We start from the raw sequence: 25,543 nt of genomic DNA on the forward strand, positions 1-25,543 counted from the left end.
AGTCTTGCTGTCATCAACCAGAAATAATACAGAGAAAAAAACAAAATATAAAATTAAAATAAAAATAAATAAAAAAGCACCCCTAGATTACATTCATCACTCATCCAATTTGTCAACTTCAGATTCAGATTCAGATTCAGATTCAGATTCAGATAACGTTTATTGCCATTATGCATACACATATAGGAATTTGCTTCGGCATTACAGTAAGTGCGTTTATACTTTTTTCACGTGTATACAGAAACAAATGCAAAAAACAGGACAACACAGGACAGACAACAGTGCATTGGATAGTGCAACATATATAAAGTGCAGTGCAGAGTTTTTACAGTGAGTCCAGTGCATATTCAGTCCTGGGCAGACTTGGGGGCGGGGGGAGGGGGAAGCCAGAGTCATTTATCAGCCTGGCGGCTGAGGGGTAGAAACTGAGCCTGTGGCGGGCCATCAGTGCCTTAGGCAGTCGCAACCTTCTTCCAGAGGGAAGCAGGGTGAGGAGGCCGTGGCCGGGGTGGAAGGGGTCGGCCATGATCTTTCTTGCCCTCCTCAGAGCCCTGGTGTCATGCAAGGAGTTGAGGGAGGGCAAGGGACAGCCGATCACCCTCTCTGCTGAACGTAACACCCGCTGCAACTTGGCCTTGTCCTTGGTCGTTGCAGCAGGGAACCAGGTGATGATGGAGTGGGTGAGGATGGACTCTATGATGGCCGTGTAAAACTGGACCATCATGGACCTCCGCAGCCTGAGTTTCCTCAGCTGCCGGAGGAAGAACATCCTCTTCTGGGCCTTCTTCGTGAGGGCCTCGGTGTTCCGCTCCCACTTGAGGTCCCGGGAGATGGTCATGCCTAGAAAGCGGCATGACTCCACGGAGGCCACCGGGGTACCTCCCAGCGTGATGGGAGGGGGCAGGGCTGCTTTCCTACGGAAGTCCACCACCATCTCGACTGTTTTCAGAGCATTGAGCTCCAGATTGTTTAAACTGCACCAGCTCTGCAGCCCCTCGATCTCACCCCTGTAGGCAGAACTTAAGTCTTACAACCGACTAGCAATATATCTCAAGTAGCCTCCCCATTTTGCTGTGTATTGTTCATTTCTGTCCATAGTCCTGAAGGACATTTGTTCGTATGCTGCCACCTTTGCCAACTCCATAAGCCATTCCTGGAAAGACGGTTCCCCTGCGTTCCTCCAGTGTCTCATAATGATTTGTTTTCCAACCATTATACTGGTCTGAATAAATTCTGCAGCTCCACATAGAGATGTCATTTGTGGATCACTGAGAACATACAGTCTCGGACAAAACTCAAAGTTGTCCTGGGTAATGTTTTGCACCCATTCGTGGATCTTTCGCCAGTAATTTTGAATCATCCCAAAGTAAGTGAACCAGGGTCCCTTCCGGCCTGCAACATTTCCAGCAATCAGCATTGTCCTTGAGCTTCAGCCTGAACATCCTGGAGGGGGTCCAGTAGAACCGGTTAAGAACCTTGAACTGGATCAATCTAATTTTAATGTCTCTCGATACTCTCTTAATGTTCTCACATATTTTGTCCCATTCTTTTTCTGTGAAATCAATTTTCAAATCAACTGACCAAATGACCATCAATGCATAGGATACCTTAACCGTCTGTTGGAAAACCATTTTATAATAGATAGCCGCCTCATGTCCCATACCCATTATCTTTGTAATCTCAGACAGAAGAGTTGACTGTTGAGGTGTGATTCCTTTACCTAGAATACTGTCCAGCAAATGGCGGAGTTGCAAGTATTTCCAAAAATCATGTCTAGGCAACCCATATTCATTAACCAACTCCTCAAATGATTTCAGACCATCTCCCCCATATATGTCTGTTAATGTTACAATTCCTTTTCTTACCCATTCCTTCCATATAAAGGAACACTTATTTATTTGCAATTTGGGGTTATTCCAAATACAGGATTCAGAGTTAAGATAGACATTTACTTTAAAGGACTTAGATATTTTCTTCCATACATTGTAGAGGTTGGCTATTATAGGATGGGATCGTAATTCAAATGATAATTTGCTGGACATAGAATTTATAGGGGCAATAGGGGAAAGCAATTTTTGCTCAATCTAAAACTAAGGAGGGGCCCTTTCAGGTTGCAGTGTCCATTGAGCAATGTGTCTCAGGCAGTAGGCATAGTGAAACAATATGTGGCATGACGTCATCGAAGTGCGAAACGGGCGCAAAGTGCAAAGGCTTCAAAGTTGCGTTTTTGCACACACAAAAAAAAAAATCTGATTTCATTTTTTTGTCACCAGACACAAGTTAAGGTTTTGAACTACCCACTCGTTATTTTTTCGAGCAGTTTTACGATAGTTAAATACGTGTACTTAATCAACAAAATAAGCTTATTTTTCGCCTGAATGCTTCTGAGAACTTGGGGGCGGGAACGTGAGCCCAGCTAACAACAACAATCGGTGTGAATGGCTGTGAGCTCAATCGATGTAGCCAATAGCTGGGCGAGGGGGAGGGATAAAAAGCCACATGCAGGAAGCAGTGCGCTTTTGTTTACACCAGAATGTTTTCGACCAGACTCTAAGAAGGTAAGATCTTCTATGTATGTACATGCCTTTGTTAGTTAAGTTAGTTGTTAGTTACTAGTTGAAACCAGTGTGTTCGTGTATTTAGACATTTCTTTATTATTACCCACGAGCAACTAACTGAAACCAGTTCAGTAGTGATGGCGAGATGAAGCTTCATGAACTGTTGAAGCTTTCCATCCAATTGCGTCACACATGGGCCGAAGCTTCGTGTTGCTTCATTTGCTCTACTGCGCCATCAAGTGGACAATAAATGTATAGCAGGCAGAGTGATATTGACACCGTGGCTTTGGTGTGTGAAGCTTTGAATTGAATAAATGTGCATGTGTTACTAGGAACAACAACATTTTATTCATTTTTATTTAAAAATAACATCTTCTCCACAGTGCTGGGCTTCAGGCGGTTTCTTTTTTTTGAGACGATTTCACCTGCTTTTGAAAAGATCCTTTCACAGGGCACAGATGAAGCTGGGGTACATAGAAAAACAACGGCAAGTTTATACAAATTTCCCGAATCGGTCACGTGGTACGGCCGGCAGGCGAAGCTTCGCTCTTACCATACGTCATCAACACATGCCTCGATACGCGCACCACAAAAATCTGCCTCGGTTACTCGACACACGCTACGAAGCGTCGGCTTCATCTCGCCATCACTACAGTTCAGTCTGTAAGCTGAAGATTGTTAGCATGCTAGCATTGTAGCTCGGTATTCTGTCTATGTTGTAAGTACGGTTAGTAACTTAGTATGTCTACGTTGTAAAAGTTGTAAGACTCATGTTCAGTGTGTAATACTGGAATACTGTAACATGTCAAGTGTAATAGATTACAGAAATGTTAAAAGTTTAAAAACATGTGCTTTCTTTGTTAGAACCGAGCTAGCCGCTAGTTGGCTAATGCCAAACACACTACTCTGATGATTTTCAATACATGTAATGTTTTTCTTCTCTTCCTCTTTTTTCTATTATGACCTTCTCCCTTACGTCCACTGACCCTCATCTACTACCTGGAGTTACTATGGAAGTATGGAGTTGGACAAACATACTTAGTGCTACAGTATGCTTAGTGCTAGCATACAGTGCTAAACTGCTGCCGTCCAATGTCACCAAAACCTCCGTCTGGCGTCTCTACAATGATGCTCTGCAAACATCTGGTATGTAAAATGTGTGTGTGGGACTACAATCCAAGATTACAGAAATGTAACATAATGTAAAATATGTTACATTGTGTTAAATATGCTAAAACAACTTTTTAAAATGACTTGACTGATGGCTGTGTTAACAGCCAGGCCCTGTGTATACACTGTGATAGCCATGCTAATGTGCAAACAGTTTTGATTTTGCACAACAGGTGAGAATAACTTCATCCTATGACACTGTTGATTTGGTTGATTGAATTTCATTTACCCACACACACACCTCTGTGATGTTACTTTTCACTGCATCTAATCTTTTTCTTATCTTCCTCTTTTGCCTCTCTTTCTTAGGTCCACTACCCCTCTGACCCTCATCAACCAGGGCCCATGTACTTTCTGACTCCACGCAAGTGCGGCATCTTTGGTGTCTCCTGCGAAGGGATGCCTAAGCAGGTGAACTACCTCATCGATGAAGGGATGTCATCGAGTAAGGGCAGCAACGCAGTCATCAATTACCTGCATCACTTCTTCGAGAAGTATGGAGTTGGAGAAACATACGTGGACCTGAACTGTGACAACTGCAGTGGCCAAAACAAGAACAACTTCATGCTGTGGTACTGTGCATGGCGGACCATGCATGGCCTTCACAAGACACTGGGCCTCCACTTCCTGATTGCAGGCCACACCAAGTTTGGCCCCGACTGGTGCTTTGGCCTTATCAAGCAGTGCTTCAGGAAGACCAGAGTGGACACTTTGGATGACATTGTTAAAGTCGTGAGGGCCAGCTCTCCAGTGAAACACGTCAACATCCCCCAGCTTGTAGGCCTGGAGAATGGCACCGTGCTGGTTCAAACCTACGACTGGCAAAAGCATCTGGGTGGCTACTTCCGAAAGCTCCCACAGATTAAGAGTTACCAGCACTTAGTTTAGGTAAACCCATACCACCCTTATTGATCGGGACTTGGAGCTTTTCCAACTTTATCCTAGCACGTTTACCATTCCATAGAAACTTTTTGCAAATTTGGTCAAACCTTTTGAAATACACCTGGGGTATGGCAATAGGAAGGCATTGGAGCAGGTAATTCAATCTCGGGATACAGTTCATCTTCAGGACATTGACTTTCCCCCATAATGATAGAAATGGTGTTGACCACCTTTCTGTATCTAAAGCAATTTTCTTAAAAAGTGGGTCGAAATGTTTTTCTATTATTTTGCTGGTTTGATGAGGAAAAAGGATACCTAGGTATTTTATACCTTCCATAGGCCACTGAAAAGACCCTGCCTGGAATAAAGTCTTAGGGCAATACGAAGTTAGTGGAAGAGCCTCGGACTTAGACCAATTGACCTTGTACCCTGATAGCTTGGAGAAGGACTCGATGTTGTCTAAAAGTGCTGGGACAGATCTACCTGGGTCCGAGGCAAGCCATAATATGTCATCCGCATATAACATAAGCTTATGCGTGGACTCATTTATTCTAATTCCTGTAATATTCGGGTTGTTACGAATCATTACTGCAAGGGGTTCGAGGGCTAGACAGAAGAGCCCTGGTGACAGCGCCGAGCCCTGCCGAGTGCCTCTACCAAGTGTAAAATAGGATGATATTAGACCGTTTGTGTTCACCGCTGCCTCCGGGTCTTCATAAAGGATCTCAATCCATCTCAGAAATGTTTGGCCAAACCCAAAAGCCTTCAATGTTTGAAACATGTATCTCCATTCTATCCTATCAAACGCTTTCATAGCGTCGAGCGAGATGGCCGCTGTTGGATTGTTAGAATTTCGCATAAACCACATAATATTTATAAGGCGCCTCACATTATCAGAAGAATTTCTACGTCTAATAAAGCCCACTTGGTCCGGATGGATAAGTGACCCAAGTGTTTTATCTAATCTATTAGCAAGTATTTTAGATAGGAGTTGACAATCGACTGAGATCAAACTTATCGGACGATAGCTTTTGCAATCAGTCGGATCCTTCTCTTTTTTCAATATAAGTGTAATAATTGCTTGATTTAGAGACTGAGGTAGCCTACCACTTTCAAATGCCTCCGTAAGCATCTTTTCAAACAATGGCAGGAGATCTTCAGCATAACATTTGAAAAATTCAGCTGTAAAGCCGTCATGGCCAGGCGATTTGCCTGCTGGTAGGGCCTTGATTGCTTCAATAATCTCCTGTGAGCTAATAGGTGACTCTAACTCCTCTTGTTGTGCACCACTCAGTTTAGGGAGGTTCAAATTATCAAGGAAGGATACTATCTCGTCATCCGTGGCAGTGCTTTCAGACGTATAGAGGTTTATATAAAAGTCTTTGAAGGTGTCATTTATCTTACTAGGTTCAGTTGCCAATGTCCCTTCTGCATCCCTCACTGCTGCTATAATAGATTTAGACTCTTTCTGTTTAATGTATCTAGACAAGAATGTTCCCGCCTTGTCCCCAGATTCAAAAATAGTCTGCCTAGCTCTAAACAGAAGAAACTCAGTTTTCTTAGATATTATAGTATTATATTCATACTTAAGATGAGTCCGTTTTTTTACAAAGCACGTCAGATATATTCCTTTTTAATTTATCCTCTATATTCTTAATTTCCCTTTCTAAATCTAGAAGTTTAGCAGTGGAAGCCTTTTTTTAATGAGAGGAGTACTGAATAATGAATCCCCTGAGAAAAGCCTTCATGGCCTCCCATGCTACTATGGCGGAGGGAGCCATAGTAGCATATTTATTCTTAACAGAAAGGGTGAGGGGCACTGCCCACTGGAAGGAACGGCACTGCCGTAATGTTCAATTCAAAAAGATATATAAGGGTCTGTTAAGCCTCATTATGTAATAACTGCACATTATGTAATAAAATCCCAAAATGTAAACTAAACTAAAAAGTCACTTTCAATATGTAATAACACTGCATTGTGTAATAACCTGCACATTATGTAATAAATCGCCTGAACGCAAAATGTAACAACATTTGCCTACATTGTGCAGGTTATTACAAAATGCGGCGGTTGCACTTTTTTGTAACACAATTGAAATAATGGAAATGTACTAAATATATTTGACCATTAAAAGCATTTTAATTCTCCAACATAAAAAAATTCCAGAATTGCATGTTGTGTTGAAACTAATTAGTATTTCTATCGACCACTTATATGCTGATTTGGTTGCTTTCTTCTCAAGTTATGAAGCCTCCAATGGCAATTTGATTGTTTAGGAGGCATTCTGAAGACCTGATAACTCATATTAGTGTTATAAAAATGCCTTGTCTGGCAATTAACATTATGCAACTTTTCAAAGCATTTAAACGTACTGAGGATTTTATGACATAATGTGCAGTTATTACATAATGAGGCTTAACAGGGTCCTTCCACCGGAGGGGCTCGCCGGCTGGCGTCAGGGGGGATCGGTTGACCCGGGGTTGTAGGGCGGGTCTCCGTCGCGCTCTCCGTAGTCCAGGGGGTACTCCATACCTCTCGCCGTCTGATCCGTTGATGATAGCTTATCCGCAATCGGACGGGCTACGGTTTAACTGGTCTCGGGGGTCCGGGCGTACCTCTCTCCGGCAGGGCTATAGTTTAACTGGTCTCGGGGTTAAGGGGCGTACCTCTCCGGCAGGGCTATAGTTTAACTGGTCTCGGGGTTAAGGGGCGTACCTCTCTCCGGCAGGGCTATAGTTTAACTGGTCTCGGGGTTAAGGGGCGTACCTCTCTCCGGCAGGGCTATAGTTTAACTGGTCTCGGGGTTAAGGGGCGTACCTCTCTCCGGCAGGGCTATAGTTTAACTGGTCTCGGGGTTAAGGGGCGTACCTCTCTCCGGCAGGGCTATAGTTTAACTGGTCTCGGGTTAAGGGGCGTACCTCTCTCCGGCAGGGCTATAGTTTAACTGGTCTCGGGGTTAAGGGGCGTACCTCTCTCCGGCAGGGCTATAGTTTAACTGGTCTCGGGGTTAAGGGGCGTACCTCTCTCCGGCAGGGCTATAGTTTAACTGGCCTCGGGGGTCCGGGGTACTCCGTACCTCTCTCCGGCAGGTTGGGGGTTATCCGTCTCTCAATCTCTGGAGCTCGCCTCTCCCGGGCTCTCCGCTCTGCTCTCGTCGGTCTAATCACAAAGATAGCCGTTATTATATTTCAGTATTTCAAATGGTTGCCACACTCTCACCCGTCTGCGAGTCATGCGGTGCACTGGTAGTCTCTCTCCCGCCATGGGTTTGTAGGAGTCTATCACAGCTATCCACAGCTATCCTGCATCCGCTTGATGAGCCCACGGTTGCCGCTGCGTTGATTTGATGCGGTTCAGCTGTGCGAGCGGATAATAGAGCCCTCTGACCCTCTGCCCAGGGGTCCAGGGTGCTTTCCCAGGTGCTGAAACCCCGGCTCAGGGGTGGTGGTGAGAGGGATGTCACAAGAGGTATAGGCCTACAGTTATGGGTTTAGAGGTATATACAGTTATGGGTTTAGAGGTATATACAGTTACTAGTTTTAACTAGTGCCTCTGGTGACTTGGAGGGAAAGGAATTTCCTTTGTGTGATCATTATGTTAATGTCAGAAGGTGTGTGTGAATTTTATTAGAGGCACTAGTCAAAACTAGTAACTGTATATTGAATGTTTATCTATTTACTTCTTATATTTGCTTTTATCTATTTACTTCTTATATTTGCTTATATTTGCTATATTAGCATTGTCATATTCTTACTATATGCTCCTCTTGCTGTATTTTAATAATGTATGTAGCACTTTGAATTGAGCCTGTTGTATGAAACGTGCTATACAAATTAACTTGCCTTGCCTTGCCTAGTGTATGGGAACCATGATGAATAATTACACAGTATTAAACACAATAACTTGTTATTAGAACTGATATGCAACCAAAGTCACTCTGTACCATCATCACATGAGCGAACTTGACCTGGATGAACACGGAAGAGAGAGAGAGACAGAAAAAGAGAGAATATTTCCTTATTTTCAACAATAATAATGTTTATTCAGCTGAGTGCTGAGATAATTCGTTTGTTCAGGGAAGATCCCCACAGCTTTAAATAACAAATAAGCTCCATGTCAATATGAAACATCACATCGTTTACACACGTGGCTGCATTCATAGGTTATACTAGATTAACAGTTACTCAAAGGAATATTGAGAAATCAAGAATAAACTAAATTCTCAGGTCAGATTGAAACAGGAACAGGTTAGTAAACCTACATTATTTGACCTCTGACCTACAGAGCAGCGTTACAGGCTGGAGCAAGAGTGTCACTCTTATGATCTGCGTTTTTCTTGTTTATTTGAAGCCAGATGGCAACATTTCCACCCAACCGATTAGACGGCACAATGAGGGTTGGGGAAAAGTAGCCATAGGTCAGCTTAAGAGCTTGGTGCTCCTGCAGCCATTGAAAGTAAATAAAGGCCTAGAATATCGTGACGTTAGAATAATAAGGTTCTATCTCAATTTTTGTCAAAATTGAGTTTTTTACATAATCTGATCCATTAGGTGTTTATTAATGCCTGTGTGGTGTTATTTTTAAAATGTTGAAATTGTTTAGTTAGTAATTCATAAAATACAAAGGTTCCATCTCACAAAACATAATGGAATGTAAAAACTTTGACGCTCAATATCTCTGAACTACCTAAGCTCATGATATAGAAGTGGAGTTAACTTTCGATAACAGAACACAGCCTCTTTGTCTGTGTTATCCTGTGGGACCAAGAAAGTTTGTGGTAGGAAAGACGTAGGAGTAGAGGTAGAAGTGGGGCGGCTGTGGCTCAGGAGGTAGAGCCGGCGTCTAATGATCACAAGGTCGGCACATCGGTGGTTCGAACCCGAGCTGGCCACATGTCGAGGTGTCCTTGGACAAGACACCTAACCCCAAATTGCTCCCAGTGAGCGGGCCGGCGCCTTGCATGGCAGCTTGCTTTCATTGGTGTGTGAATGTGTGTGTGAATGAGAGGCCATTGTAAAGTACTTTGGAATAAGGCACAATATAAGTCAGTCTGTTTATCATTTAAGTTACTCATTAACACTTTGAGAAACGGCTGATCCAGAACTTTCTCCCAGGCACCTGTCTTTTCTCCTGCGTTTTGTTTGCACCTCGTGACGTTAGAATTATAAGGTTCTATCTCAATTTTTGTCAATATTGAGTTTTTTACATCATCTGATCCATTAGGTGTTTATTAATGCCTGTGTGGTGTTATTTTTAAAATGTTGACATTTTTGAGTTAGTAATTAATAAAATACAAAGGTTCCATCTCACAAAACATAATGGAATGTAAAAACGTTGACGCTCAATATCTCTGAACGACCCTAAACGGAGATAGAACCTTATCATTCTAAGCTCTCGACCTGTCTTGTCAATAAAACATCATCTTGTACTCTGAAGACCCACCGTCCGAGTCCTTCATAACCATATTGCTTATTTCCATTCATTATTCTCAGAACTAGTGAGAGTTTGTTGTCAGTCTTTTTAACTTCCCATTGAGAAGTTGACTGTCCGCTCGAGCTCTAAGATCATTTTCTTCAATAAATACTATACCTAGATTTAAAGCAAGTTCCTATTTTGAGTCTCATTAAATAATCCACAACAGCCCCCATAACCATAATGGGATGAGATTGACAGACACAGGGTAGATCTACAGATAGGTTGTAGATTGACAGACACAGGGTAGATCTACAGATAGGTTGTAGATTGACAGACACAGGGTAGATCTACAGACAGGTTGTAGATTGACAGACACGGGGTAGATCTACAGACAGGTTGTAGATTGACAGACTCGGGGTAGATCTACAGACAGGTTGTAGATTGACAGACACAGGGTAGATCGACAGATAGGTTGTAGATTGACAGACTCGGGGTAGATCTACAGACAGGTTGTAGATTGACAGACTCGGGGTAGATCTACAGATAGGTTGTAGATTGACAGACTCGGGGTAGATCTACAGACAGGTTGTAGATTGACAGATAGGGGGTAGACCTACAGACAGGGGGGTGGACCACTCACCTAATATGGGCCAAGTTGAACTCATGATATACTAAGCTATGATATTATGAAGTACCCTAGGACCACGGGCCTGTAAGGTACCAGTCACCTAATTATGGTCTGATATACATAGGCTACTATGCTATGATGGTAATATACACTAAGCTTAGTGTATATTACAAAATTAGAATTTAATTAATTAAATTAAATACGAAAATGCATTGTGGATTAACCTTCCCCAGTTAATGACCATGTTGTATAGTTTATGTCAAGCATTTCATTACTTATAATGTGCTTACACTATATTCTGCAAGCCTAGCATAGTATGCCACCCCCATCTGACTGATTCAGGGAAAGTGGTTATGAGAAGATACGTTTTAAAATGCTATATTAGCATTAGCCTTAGCTTTTAGCCAAAATGGTCAAATTTCAAAGGCCTGTTTTTTTAGATATCTTCAAATGCTTCGACATAGTAACACTTTGTAGTGTAGGGCCCTCTATCAGCCTGTCGACTGCCATACATATTGACGTAGCAGGGCAAATTCTCAGAGCATTTGAAAATTCTGGGCCAATTTTTTTTCTTTTCATATCATTTTCGCCGATATCTTTAAATGGATCTCTTATCCTTTAACACCATATAGAGAGACGTGCACCACGCATGTTCATATACAATTTCGGACCAATCTGACTTACAGTTTATTATTTTTAAGCAAATTTCTATAAGTTAAGCCAAATGTTTCGCCTGCAGAAAACCCTATGTTAAACACTATGAACAGTACAGACACGCTATGACAGTTCATACAGCTGCAGTACAGACACACTATGACAGTTCATACTGCTGCAGTACAGACACACTATGACAGTTCATACAGCTGCAGTACAGACACACTATGACAGTTCATACAGCTGCAGTACAGACACACTATGACAGTTCATACAGCTGCAGTACAGACACACTATGACAGTTCATACAGCTGCAGTACAGACACACTATGACAGTTCATACAGCTGCAGTACAGACACACTATGACAGTTCATACAGCTGCAGTACAGACACACTATGACAGTTCATACAGCTGCAGTACAGACACACTATGACAGTTCATACAGCTGCAGTACAGACACACTATGACAGTTCATACAGCTGCAGTACAGACACACTATGACAGTTCATACAGCTGCAGTACAGACACACTATGACAGTTCATACAGCTGCAGTACAGACACACTATGACAGTTCATACAGCTGCAGTACAGACACACTATGACAGTTCATACAGCTGCAGTACAGACACACTATGACAGTTCATACAGCTGCAGTACAGACACACTATGACAGTTCATACAGCTGCAGTACAGACACACTATGACAGTTCATACAGCTGCAGTACAGACACACTATGACAGTTCATACAGCTGCAGTACAGACACACTATGACAGTTCATACAGCTGCAGTACAGACACACTATGACAGTTCATACAGCTGCAGTACAGACACACTATGACAGTTCATACAGCTGCAGTACAGACACACTATGACAGTTCATACAGCTGCAGTACAGACACACTATGACAGTTCATACAGCTGCAGTACAGACACACTATGACAGTGCATACTGCTGCAGTACAGACACACTATGACAGTTCATACAGCTGCAGTACAGACACACTATGACAGTTCATACTGCTGCAGTACAGACACACTATGACAGTTCATACAGCTGCAGTACAGACACACTATGACAGTTCATACAGCTGCAGTACAGACACACTATGACAGTTCATACTGCTGCAGTACAGACACACTATGACAGTTCATACAGCTGCAGTACAGACACACTATGACAGTTCATACTGCTGCAGTACAGACACACTATGACAGTTCATAAATGACAAACTGCAGGATGTAAATACAACTGGAGACATTTATTTTTTTATCATTTATTTATTTATTTTTTAAAAATGTATTTATTTTACCTACAAGTTTAGTAGACATTGGGCCGGATTAGAACATCATTACCGTCGGTTACCAACTGCTCAGATTAAGTTTTGCTAGCGGTCGTAACGTGACATCTGGTAAACACACGCCGTTCAAACAGTGTTACTTTCAACCACATGCTGTAGAAAACATTCAATTGTGTAATTTATGTGTTCATTTCAAGTACAGTCAAATTAAAACAGTTCAAGTTTCATTGTTCCCCCGAGACTGGGATCCATTAAGTGCTTGAGTTAATGGTGGTGCGTGTTTGAAGCGCTGGTAATTAATCATCCTTGACACACACACACACACACCTAAAAAAATCCTGTGAGACATGTTTGGTCCATAGGGATGAGATGTCCCAGATCCTGGCAGGAGAGGACGCAGGCGCTGAATGTTCGCCGCTTCTCCACCAGAGCTAGCTTAGTTCCAGTCTTTATTTTACTTTTTAATCAGTACTAAAGTTAGTATTTTAGCATATAGTATTTTAGCGTGTCTTTGTTACTTTCCGGCAACTTTTCGGCAACTTTTGGCCACTAGCAACAGCAAGCCATTGCTACTCCTCATCCTCCTGGACCTCACAGCCGCCTTTGACACCGTCGACCACACCATCCTCCTAGACCGCCTTCACTCCACTATCGGACTCTGCTACACTGTTCTGGACTGGTTCACATCCTATCTTTCCGAACGCACCGAGTGCATCTCCTTGGGAGGTGCAAAGTCCCGGACCCAGCCTGTCACCTGTGGTGTCCCCCAAGGATCCGTACTCGGACCCACCCTCTTCACCCTGTACATGTTACCCCTCGGCCGTGTCATCAGCAAGCATGGTATCCCCTACCATTGCTATGCTGACGACACACAACTCTACATTAAACTGGACCCAACCCCTCAGTCAACCTCATCTGCACTCACCATCTGCCTGGAGGAGATAAAGGCGTGGATGAGAGTTAACTTCCTCCAATTAAATAGCTGCAAAACAGAAGCCATCCTCATCGGCACCCCTCACCAGGTTAAATCATCCCCCATAACAAGCATCACTTTCTCTGGACAGGTTATCCCTCTGTCATCCGTCGTCACCAACCTTGGTGTTCGAATGGACCCCCACCTCAACTACGAGGCCCACATTAAACACATATCCAAAACGTCATTCTTCCACCTTAGAAATATAGCAAAACTCCGCCCCACCCTGTCTTTGCCCGATGCCGAGAAGTTAGTCCATGCCTTTGTCTCCTCCAGGCTCGACTACTGCAACGCACTTCTCATCGGGATCCCTAGCAAGAGCCTTCAGAAGCTCCAGTACATTCAGAACAGCGCTGCTAGGATCCTGATGAGAGTGCGCAAATACGATCACATCACACCCATCCTCCACTCACTACACTGGCTTCCCATCTCCTCTCGGATCATTTACAAAATCTCACTGTTAACTCATCAATGCATTTACGGCAACGCACCCCCTTACCTCAAGGACCTGGTCAAATCCCACAGCCTCTCCACTCGCACTCTCCGCTCATCAAATGCAAACCTCCTCAAACCCACCAAAACCCACCTCCGCTCCATGGGAGACCGGGCCTTCTGCTCCATCGCCCCCGAACTGTGGAACGCCCTCCCTGCCCACCTGAGAGCACCACAGTCGGTCGACTCTTTTAAGAGCGGACTTAAGACTCATCTTTTTAACAAAGCGTTCCAGTAGCCAGATTTGTATTTTTTTTTTCTTTTTTCTTTTTATGCCACAGTGTCTTTTTAACCTTTCTGCTTTTGATGTTTTTAGTGATCTTTATTGTGTTGTGCTGTTTTTGTTTCTTTTATTGACTGTAGCACTTTGAGATTCTTGAAATGTAAAGTGCTTTATAAATAAAATCCATTATTATTATTATTATTATTAAGAACAAACAGTAAACCATCTCCCTGAACACAACATATTAAAATGCTAAAATGGCCTCCTGTTCAAATCCAAATGACCCAAGCAAAGTCAAAATAACTAACTAGGCACATGAGAGAACAAGTCCACCCCCCCTCCTGAGATGTAGTAGGTGTAATGAGCGGTGGTTCAGAGGACACCAACCTCCTACCCCCTCTCCCACCCCCCTCTCTCCTGAGATGGTGTAATGGGTAGTGGACCAGAGGTAATCAACTAACAGGAACATTGTCTAAATTAAATCAACTAGGTACAAACTGAAGGCGGTATCTCTCTTCTTTTCTTCCGCCCCTCCCTACTCCTCCTCTTCTCTCTCAGGCGGTGGTGATGGGACAGGCCAGACTGAATCTGAGGGTACGATCAATTATCAATGCTTTCACAGTATTATGAACGAGTTAATAGTGTTATCAATAAATGTGTAGTGTTATCAACACGTTCAGCGCTATCAATAAATGTAGTGTTATCAAAACGTACACAGTGTTGTCAATACGTTTAGTGTTATCAATAGTGTTATGAACAAGTTAATAGTGTTATCAATAATTAAACAGTGCTATCAATAAGTTCACAGTGAAATATTCATGTTCATCAAATGCCTTTCCTCAGCTCTGTGAGAGGATCTGGAATATTTCATACTTCAGATTGTCTTCTTTTCCAACAATGTGGAAGAGTGTGAGATCAGGAGCCCTACTCCCCACTGGGCATGAATAACCATCTGTCTTATTAAGCTGAATATGAGTGTGTGTGTGTGTGTGTGTGTGTGTGTGTGTGTGTGTTTAAAGAACTGAAGCTCAGCATGAAGTATCATGTTCTTGTATTAAGTCCTGGTGCTGAGGTTGCTCTAGTGGGACCAATCAGAGGAACTCTGTCTGGGTGAATAAAACCCATCTGATCTTGTGTGTGTGTGTGTGTGTGTGTGTGTGTGTGTCTAATCTGATTTTTTTGTATCTTAACTTCTAAGAAGTCAAGCTGAAGATCAAGAAAAGGCTGACTAGTGTTAACAGTGTTCAAGTACTATTCTCCTCTGTGTGTGTATGTGTGTGTGTATGTGTGTGTGTGTGTGTGTGTGTATGTGTGTGTGTATGTGTGTATGTATGTGTGTGTGTGTGTGTGTGTGTGTGTGTGTGTGTGTGTTTGTGTGAGTGAGCGAGTGCAGTGTTCTCCCCAGAGAATGGAAAAGTGGCACTGTGCCACACTGTGAACATGGCGGCACCACTATGTCAACACAAGTTAAACTACGTTATCAAAGTTCCAAACATAAAGTCTAACAAGCTTCAGCCATGTTTAAGATCCAACACTGGGCACTTCCATTAGACTACCCAAAGCGAGACACCGGAGCACTCATACAATCTGCTGTTTAGTGCAGAAGAAAAGGGTGACTAACAAAAAAAGGTTTTGACTTGCGTCTTCCTCAGAGTCAATAACAGAACAGAGATATGGCATGGCCATGGCAGAGCCTTGTGATTGGATGTAGTAAGAACCTGCATATTGGTTAGAGTGAGTAGAAATGCATTAGGTGGAAGAAAACCTTCAGGGCGCTTCTCACCTAATGAATGTCTACTCTCTCTAAAAGAGATGGCCCTCAAAATGAACTTCCAATATGCAGGTTCTTACTACATCCAATCACAGAGCGCTGTCATGGGCGCAGGGTTTGCACCTAACTATACTAACCTCTTCATGGGTCATTGGGAAGAAAGGTTGATCAATTCCACCCATGTCATTTACATGCTGAAGTGCCCTTGTGATCGAGTCTACGTGGGTCAGACCAAGCGAGCACTCAAAGTGAGAATTGGAGAGGACGAAAACGCCATACGCAATAAAAATCTGGATTATGCTATGGCACGTCACCACGGCTCGGTCTCCTCCCTCGAATTTATAGGCATAGAACAGGTTAAGCCATCCCCAAGGGGAGGCGACATGATCATTAACTACTACGCAGGGAAGCCTTTTGGATATACACTCAGCTGCAGCTGCTTCTGGTGGAGTAAATGACCAACCAAGCCTCTCCTGTTTCCTATAATGATCCCTAGTCTACTCTGTACTGTACTGTGAGAATAAATATCCAGAACATGTCAATATTTGTAAATATAAATATATTGTTTTTGCTATAGACCTACATCATTTATGACTGCTGTTTGAGATAATTGTGATGAGTCCCATTATTTATTCATATACATACATAATTATTTCTATCTTTGAAAATGGCTGACAATTATCCAATTATGTGGGTGGAGGATATATATACCCCCCCCCCTTTCCTCTGTTGTTGACTCTGGGAAGACGCAGGTCAAAATGTCAGTCACCCTGTTCCTCTGCAATAAACAAGCAGTGTGTGAGTGTATGAGTGCGCCGGTGTCTTGCTTTGCGTAGTCTAATGGAAGTGCCCAGGTAATAGTTTTGAAGTTTAACTACATATTTAGTAATGATAGAGTAACTATCTTTATTAAACTACATATTTAGTAATGACAGAGTAACTGTCTTCATTAAACTACATATTTAGTAATGACAGAGTAACTGTCTTTATTAAACTATATATTTAGTCACAACATTGTTGTTAAAAACAAAAGCTAAAGCATTGTGATGTTCCTCAGTGAAGGCAGAGTTTAAGCTGGTATTTTTTGCACATGTTGACATGAATAAACGAGAGTCTGGTTTTGATGATGCAATCGAGCACCACGCTGTTCAAACATCCTGGGTAGAACCCTGCTTGTGTGTGTGTGTGTGTGTGTGTGTGTGTGTGTGTGTGTGTGTTTACCTGTGGTACGGGGTCAGAAGAACCCTGACTGGCTGGGGATGAAGAGCCTCTGGGGTGTCTGTGCGGTCAGGGGGAGAGGGGGGGAGAGAGGGGGGAGGGGGTAGGCGGGGTAGGGGTAGGCTCGACAGCCGTACGCTAGAAGGCCGGTGCTGGTCGGAGAGGGAACAGGGGGAGGGAGACAAGCTCCCAGGAGACCCCTCGTTCAGGAAGGAATAATCTGGAACGGAGAGAGAGAGAGAGAAGAGGGGGGAGAGCAAGATTTGTTAGCTGCTGTGATAGAAAAAGGCAATCAAATGGGCTAAAACCACCATAAGAATTTAAATAAGTTTTATTTCATTTATTTATTCTAGTATGTAATCTATTTGTAATCTATTTATTTGTAATCTAGTATGTAATCTATTTATTTATTCTAGTATGTACATGTATGTACATTACATTATTTTTGTTTTTGATCTTCACACTTCACATGCTTTGGCAATGTAAATGTATGTTTCCCATGCCAATAAAGCCCATTGAAATTGAAATTGAATTGAGAAGAGGAGAGGAGGAGAGAGAAGAGGATAGGAGGAGAGAGAAGAGGAGAGGAGGAGAGAGAAGAGGAGAGGAGGAGGGAGAAGGGGAGAGAGAAGAGGAAAGGAGAGAGAGAGAAGAGGAGGAGATAGAGAGAGAGAGAGAAGAGGAGGAGGAGAGAAAAGAGGAGAGAGAGAGGAGAGGAGAGGAGGAGAGAGAAGGGGAGAGAGAAGAGGAAAGGAGAGAGAGAAGAGGAGGAGGAGAGAAAAGAGGAGAGAGAGGAGAGGAGAGGAGGAGAGAGAAGGGGAGAGAGAAGAGGAAAGGAGAGAGAGAAGAGGAGGAGATAGAGAGAGAGAAGATGAGAGGAGAGAAAAGAGGAGAGAGAGAGAAAAGAGGAGAGAGAGAGAAGAGGAGAGGAGAGAAAGAGAAGAGGAGGAGAGAGAGAGAGAGGAGAGGAGGAGAGAAAATAGGAGAGAGAGAAGAGGAGAGGAGAGGAGAGAGAGAGGAGAGGAGAGAGAGAGAAGAGGAGGAGAGAGAGAGAGAGAAGAGGGGGGGAAGAGATGGGGAGAGAGAGAGAAGAGGAGGGGAGAGAAGAGGAGAGGAGAGGAGAGAAAGAGAGAAGAGGAGGAGAGAGAGAAAAGAGGAGAGAGAGAGAGAGAAGAGGAAGAGAGAGAGAAAAGAGGAGAGAGAGAGAGAAGAGGAAGAGAGAGAGAAGAGGGGGAGAGAAGAGGAGGGGAGAGAGAGAAGAGGGGGAGAGGAGAGGAAAGGTCAATAAACAGGTAGTTGAGCGGAGTGTTTGATCTGAGTGTGTCTGATCGTGTTGACACAGTGTGTTGGCTCAGTGTCTCTCACTCAACCAGGTTGTGTGTGTGTGTGTGTGTGTGTGTGTGTGTGTGTGTGTGTGTGTGTGTGTGTATGTGTGTGTGTGTGCGTGTGTTAGTGGTGTACAGAGACATCATTATCTGTATCCGTATCTGTTCAACCTACAACATTATCTGTATCTGTATCTGTTCAACCTACAAAGTTATCTGTATCTGTATCTGTTCAACCTACAAAGTTATCTGTATCTGTATCTGTATTCGGATAGAAGACCAGAAGTGGGCGTGGTTTATACCGGAAGTCAGATTCAATCAGGCAAATGTTGTAGCTTCTAATATAATATTAATTGGCAATGCAATGTTTGTGCCTTCAATCAATATTGGTTCAATTCATATTGGTTTATAATTGACATCATCACCACATCATCATACTGTATGTTTTATCTCTCTCTCTCTTTTTATTTTTTTTAACTAAACTAAGCTTTGAATCTCACCACCACCCCTTTAACTGGGGGACGTTGAACAACCAGAAACAAACAAATATTTTCTTTGAAACTGAAAGATTCTGTTTTGCATTGGAAATAGAAATGATTTACATTAAAGATAATAGAAAAATATCCTTCAGTTGAAGGGAATCATCTTAAATTCCAATGATGCTGCATTCGCGTTTCTTGAAGTGTTAACATTACTGCAGTTCGCAAGGGAAATGTGAATTACTACTTCCAATGCGAGAGTTTCGCATCGAGGCAGCGTTGACTTGGTGGGGACGGCTACTGAATAGTGATCACTTTTCCAAAATGTGTAGTAAATGAAACGACTAGTTAGTGGAATCAAAGTCCTATGTTGCAAACAGAATGGGCATTTTTATCTTGTGACCATTCACAATGATATGAATGGATTTGAAGAAAAATAATGGCTGACGAACAGACATGTCAATGGCTTTTTTCAGAATAATAACAAGCAACTTCGGGTAGAATCTGTATGTGTTTCCATCGCATTATATGTGCTTTCCTGAATAACTTATTTGTATTCGGGTACATCCCTAGTGTGTGTGTGTGTGTGTGTGTGTGTGTGTGTGTGTGTGTGTGTGTGTGTGTGTGTGTGTGTGTGTGTGTGTGTGTGTGTGTGTGTGTGTGTGTGTGTGTGTACGTGTGTGTACCCCGGTTCCAGAAGGCGTTCTGAGCGGCCAGCTCCTTGGCATCGTCCAGGACGCCGCACACCTTGTCAGGCATGAAGCTGCTCCTCGCTAGAGAGATCACCACCTAGTGGACAACACAGGCATCAACACACGGTGACCATCTCTCTCAGAGACACAGAGTCAGACAGACAGACACAGACAGAGACAGACACAGACATAGACAGAGACAGACAGAGACAGACAGACACAGATAGACACAGACAGACAGACAAAGACAGACACAGAGACAGACAGAGACAGACAGACATAGAGACAGACAGACACAGAGACAGACAGACAGACAGACAGACAGACTGTCATGAATGTCTCCTGAATAATTAAATTAGGCTAAATAACATAACAATAATGCACAACAGAAAAAGGCATGCCGCTATATCTATGTTTATAAAGCTCTCACTGGCACAGCACCAGAATATCTGAAAGACCTTCTGCTAGCATATCAGCCCAATAGAGCTCTCAGGTCTTCTGACGCTGGCTTTCTCTGTAATAATTAATAATAATTTTGCCATTTAGCAGACGCCTTTATCCAAAGCGACTTACAATTACGAATTACAGGGACATTCCCCCTGGAGTAACTGAGGGCTAAGTGCCTTACTCAAGGGCACACTAGTAGTGGTGTGGCTTCAGGCGGGATTCGAACTCACAACCTTCCGATCACAAGTCCAACTCACTATCCACTAGACCACCACTACCCCTCTGTGTACCACATGTACAAAAGAAGAGATTTGGTGAGGCTGCATTCTCATTTTATGCACCCAGATTGTGGAATGCACTGCCAGTGTACAATAGGGATGCCAACCTCAGCAAATATTTTCAAGTCAAGACTAAAAACCCATCTTTTTAATATTGCTTTTAAATGACTAAATAATTAAATTATGATTATATAATGATTAAATCATTTTGAGCTGCAACGTTTGCAGGAAAATTGCTATACAAATAAAAGTTATTATTATTATTATTACTAAAACGCTGCGCACGCATTAGAGCGGCGCACGCATGTACAGTATAGCTGTTCAGTCCAATTACAATGTTTACCAATAGTCTAGTTATAGCCTACCCGAAATAAAAACGGCCAAATACCGGTACACAAAAAATGTATAAAGGATTTGTTCGTTTTTTCTCTACTGTACTAATAGGCATCTTTAGCCACCGTGTCAATTAGAGCAGTAGCCTCGTTTTTTAGCTGCAGGTTCTGCCACACTTGCAAGTGTCGAGGCTGTCTTCCATAGGGAGAGGAGACCAGGTTTCCTTTACCAGTCAGTTAACTCTGCAAAAGTATGGCCCACACATCTTTTGCCCAGCGGCAATGCCTCAAACACACCCAAGTAAATCTCAACCTCAGACTCTTGGAAAACAGGGACCAATGAAATGTGTTAACTCACATCAAAACCTGAGGATCACTGCCCGCCAGCGTTAGATCCCATCGCTTATGGCGTATTCCTACACTAGCAATGTAGCCTTCAATGGCTAGGCTAGGCTAAAAACAAGTAGCCTAGTAACCCAACTGTAAACACAAGTTGAATGACATCACTCCGCTCCACAGCAACCCCCCCCGCCCCCCCCCCCTCCAAATATATTCTCATCGGATCCACACGATTCAGGTAGGTCACCTATTGTGGATTCAAAACGGCGAATTTCGCCGAAAGGTGAGCGATTATCATGCCTGACAGACACAGAGACAGAGACAAACAGAGACAGAAAGACAGACAGACACAAAGACAGACAGACAGACACAGATACACACATTCAGCCAGCCAGCCAGAGAGCCAGCCAGCCAGCCAGACAGACAGAGGCAACCAACCAGAGAGCCAGACACAGAGACACACATTCAGCCAGCCAGCCAGCCAGAAAGCCAGCGAGCCAGCCAGACAGAGAGCCAGCCAGCCAGACAGACAGAGAGCCAGCCAGCCAGCCAGACAGACAGAGAGCCAGCCAGCCAGACAGACAGACAGACAGACAGAGAGCCAGCCAGCCAGACAGACAGAGAGCCAGCCAGACAGACAGACAGAGAGCCAGCCAGCCAGACAGACAGAGAGCCAGCCAGCCAGCCAGACAGACAGACAGACAGAGAGCCAGCCAGCCAGACAGACAGAGAGCCAGCCAGACAGAGAGCCAGCCAGACAGACAGAGAGCCAGCCAGCCAGACAGACAGAGAGGCAGCCAGCCAGAGAGCCAGCCAGCCAGCCAGACAGACCTTGTATATGAGCAGCAGCTTGCCGTCCAGCCCGGGGGTGGAGTAGAGGTGGTACTCAGGCAGATCCCAGCTGTTCTTGTGGCAGTAGAAGTCCAGCAGGGAGACGGCAGAGCAGAACTGGCCTGGCTTCAGAGAGTGGAGGCTGGTGGGAGTCAGGCTGGCCCCGGGGAAGAAGGGATACACACATCTCTCCAGGTCCACCTCTCCTCCTCCCTCTCCTCCTCCTCCTCCTCCTCCTCCGATGAAAGGACTGCCCAGGCGGTGAGGCATGCTGAAAGGCCGAAGTGGGGTCCCCCCCTCCATCCCCCCTCCTCCTCCTCCTCCCATCCCTCCATCCTCTCGGTAGAGGAAGCCCACTCCTCGTCCTCCTCCTCCTCGTACTCCTCCTACTCCGTTCCCCACATCGCCGTACGGCCCCACGACTCCTCCTCCGACTCCTCCACCCCCTGCGACCCCCGTGTAGCCACGGTTACCGAAGCAGCGCCGGGTGCCACCGGCGCCATCTCTGCTGACGGGCTTGGCCAGGGTGACCTCCACCACGGCTCCGTCGATGAGCGCCCCGTTCATGTGGTGCAGCGCGGCCAGGGCGTCCTCGCGGCTGTGGTAGTGGACTAAGGCGTAGTCCTTCTTGACGTGCTTCTTGACGCGCTCCACGGCGCCCGGCTTGAAGCGGGAGAACTCCAGGCGCAGGGCGTCCTCCGACGTGGCCACCATCAGGTTGCGGACGTAGAGGACGCGCATGCGCAGCATGGCCTCCTCGTCCACGTCCTTCTCCGCCCAGTACGCCCGGATGGTGTGGCCCCACAGCTGGAAGGTGCCTGGAGGGTGGGGGGACACACACAGGGAAACACACACATGAACACACACACATGAACACATGAACACAGGGAAACACACACATGAACACACACACATGAACACAGGGAAACACACACATGAACACACACACATGAACACATGAACACACACACATGAACACATGAACACAGGGAAACACACACATGAACACATGAACACAGGGAAACACACACATGAACACATGAACACAGGGAAATACGCACAGGGAAACCACACAAAGGGAAATACACACACAGGGAAACACACACACACACAGGGAAATACACACAGGAAAATACAGACACACTTGCGCGCACACACGCACACACACAGGGAAATACGCACACACGCACACACAGGGATGGACACACAGGCACGCATGCACACACACACAGATAAATACACACAAACACAGACAAACAGACAGACAGACAGACACAGACGGACACACACACACACACACACACACACGCACACACACACACACACACACACACACACACAGGCATACACACATAAAGGTTTTAGGGAGGACAGTATTACAGGCATCTTGCCACAGTGATGCTTCATATGTGTAGCTGTAGTACCCCCTAAAGGAGAACTGAGGAAGTGTTGCTATCTACTCAGGTGTCACTGACAGAGGTGTGTGTGTGTGTGTGTGTGTGTGTGTGTGTGTGTGTGTGTGTGTGTGTGTGTGTGTGTGTGTGTGTGTGTGTGTGTGTGTGTGTGTGTGTGTGTGTGTGTGTGGGGGGGGGGGGGGGGGGGGGGGGGGGGGGGGGGTGATGTGAGTGTTGTGAGTTTGAGTGTGTTCTGTAAGGTGGTCTGTAATAAAAGAGAGAGCAGCATGGAGGCCTTGTTGGTACGTGTCCTTAATGCTGCCAGATAAAGAAATCTCCCCTCTGATCGCTGATGCCACTAAAGTCTTGCATCAAATCAGGCTTCAGCTCTCTGAAGATGACATGGACTGAATGTGTACACAATATTCCATAATGTAAAGATGAAGTTGAATAAAAATCCACCTATTATCATGACGTGACCAGTTAACAGGCATACTGTATCTGGGCAAAGCAGAAATAAACCAAATAGGGCAATAAATGGATTATTTTCAGTCAGTGAATTCGTCAGGTTTAAAAGATTGGAGACACGTGGACCACTGGTCTTTAGAGATTGAATTTACTACATTGTTTATATTTTGGAGCACTGGGGCCTTCTTTCACATGATTTGGATTTTGACTATAGAGCCCCATGGGTTTTATGCACCAGGATTGTATGGAGTGTGTGTGTGTGTGTGTGTGTGTGTGTGTGTGTGTGTGTGTGTGTGTGATGTGAGTGTGAGTGTGAGTGTGAGTGTGAGTGTGAGTGTGAGTGTGAGTGTGAGTGTGAGTGTGAGTGTGAGTGTGAGTGTGAGTGTGTGTGTGTTTGTGAGTGTGAGTGTGAGTGTGTGAGTGTGAGTGTGAGTGTGAGTGTGAGTGTGAGTGTGTGTGTGTGTGTGTGTGTGTGTGTGTGTGTGTGTGTGTGTAAAGTCAGTGGCATAAGGCTGTACACCCCCCAAGGAAGGCAACAAAGCCCAGGTGGAGAACCCTTCTCCCCGCTGTGTTCAGGAGTCACGTAGAACCGTCCTGCTCGGTGGAACAGTCACGTAGAACCATCCTGCTCTGTGGAACAGTCACGTAGAACCGTCCTGCTCTGTGGAACAGTCACGTAGAACCATCCTGCTCTGTGGAACAGTCACGTAGAACCATCCTGCTCTGTGTAACAGCTCTGACCAGCGTCAGGCCCCTCTCTCTGCTAATTAAATGGCCTCTTCTAGTTGTAGCACTCAGTAAATTGCCTGTGTGTGAGAGTGCATGTGTGTGTGTGTGAGTGCATGTGTGTGTGTGTGTGTGTGAGTGTGTGTGTGTGAGTGTGTGTTGCGTGCATGCGTGTGTGTGTGTGTGTGTGTGTGTGTGTGTGCGTGTGTGCGTGTGCGTGTGTGTGTGCGTGTGTGTGGTGGAGGAGAGAGAGAGAGTGAGCTGAAGAGCCAAGGGAACTGTCCATCAAGCAGAGGGAGCGAGTGAGGGAGATAGAAGCTAAAACAAAGAAAGAGAGGAGAGAGTGAATGTCACAGCTCTGTGGTAGTACAGAGGGTACATCTCCCTCCCTCCCTCCCTCGCGTACAGCACATTAGAGAGAGCATAATAGTGACGTCGCACAAAGTGTCCATCTGGCTAAATGTTCTCGCTCGACAGCCCCATCAATAACCATCTTTGAGAACAAGATGGAGGTGAAGATTGTGTAACGCTGAGGCCACCGTGTCTTTGTAGCAGGGTCACAGTGTTACTTGTGACACTAGATGGTGACGCACCGTAGATGGAAATGTGTAGTCCTCTCTAACATGGTTGTAACTTGTTCTATTTTTATTTAACTAGAGATTTAAGTGTTTTATATTATGCCAAATGTAAAATTGTATAATGTATGATATATTTCAATGTTTGATATTTGTAATTTAAAGTATGTTTTATATGTTAAATGTTACTTGTAATGTATGTTTTAAAAGTGGACTCCAACTAGATATATAAGTGTTTTATATTATGCCAAATGTAAAATGGTATGATGTATGATCTATTTTAATGTTTGATATTTGTAATGTAAGTATGTTTTATATGTTAAATGTTATTTGTAATGTATGTTTTAAATGTGGACCCCACTAAAAGTA

The 25,543-nt window shown here is 44.3% G+C and overlaps 1 protein-coding gene across 1 annotated transcript; it reads right to left on the bottom strand.

The window, feature by feature from the left end:
• Positions 1 to 17,304: 17,304 nt before the first annotated feature.
• LOC308164372 (putative RNA-binding protein 46) lies at positions 17,305 to 23,418 on the bottom strand (the record flags this gene model as incomplete). Its single annotated transcript, XM_080538476.1, has 5 exons — positions 17,305 to 17,440; positions 19,769 to 19,881; positions 22,012 to 22,221; positions 22,369 to 22,829; positions 23,403 to 23,418. 5 exons carry the CDS (start codon positions 23,416 to 23,418, stop codon positions 17,305 to 17,307), a joined length of 936 nt encoding a protein of 311 aa, XP_080394602.1.
• Between the last annotated feature and the right edge of the window lie 2,125 nt (positions 23,419 to 25,543).

Source organism: Nansenia antarctica (assembly GCF_963989245.1).
Source record: "Nansenia antarctica genome assembly, chromosome: 8".
Lineage (NCBI taxonomy): Eukaryota > Metazoa > Chordata > Actinopteri > Argentiniformes > Microstomatidae > Nansenia > Nansenia antarctica.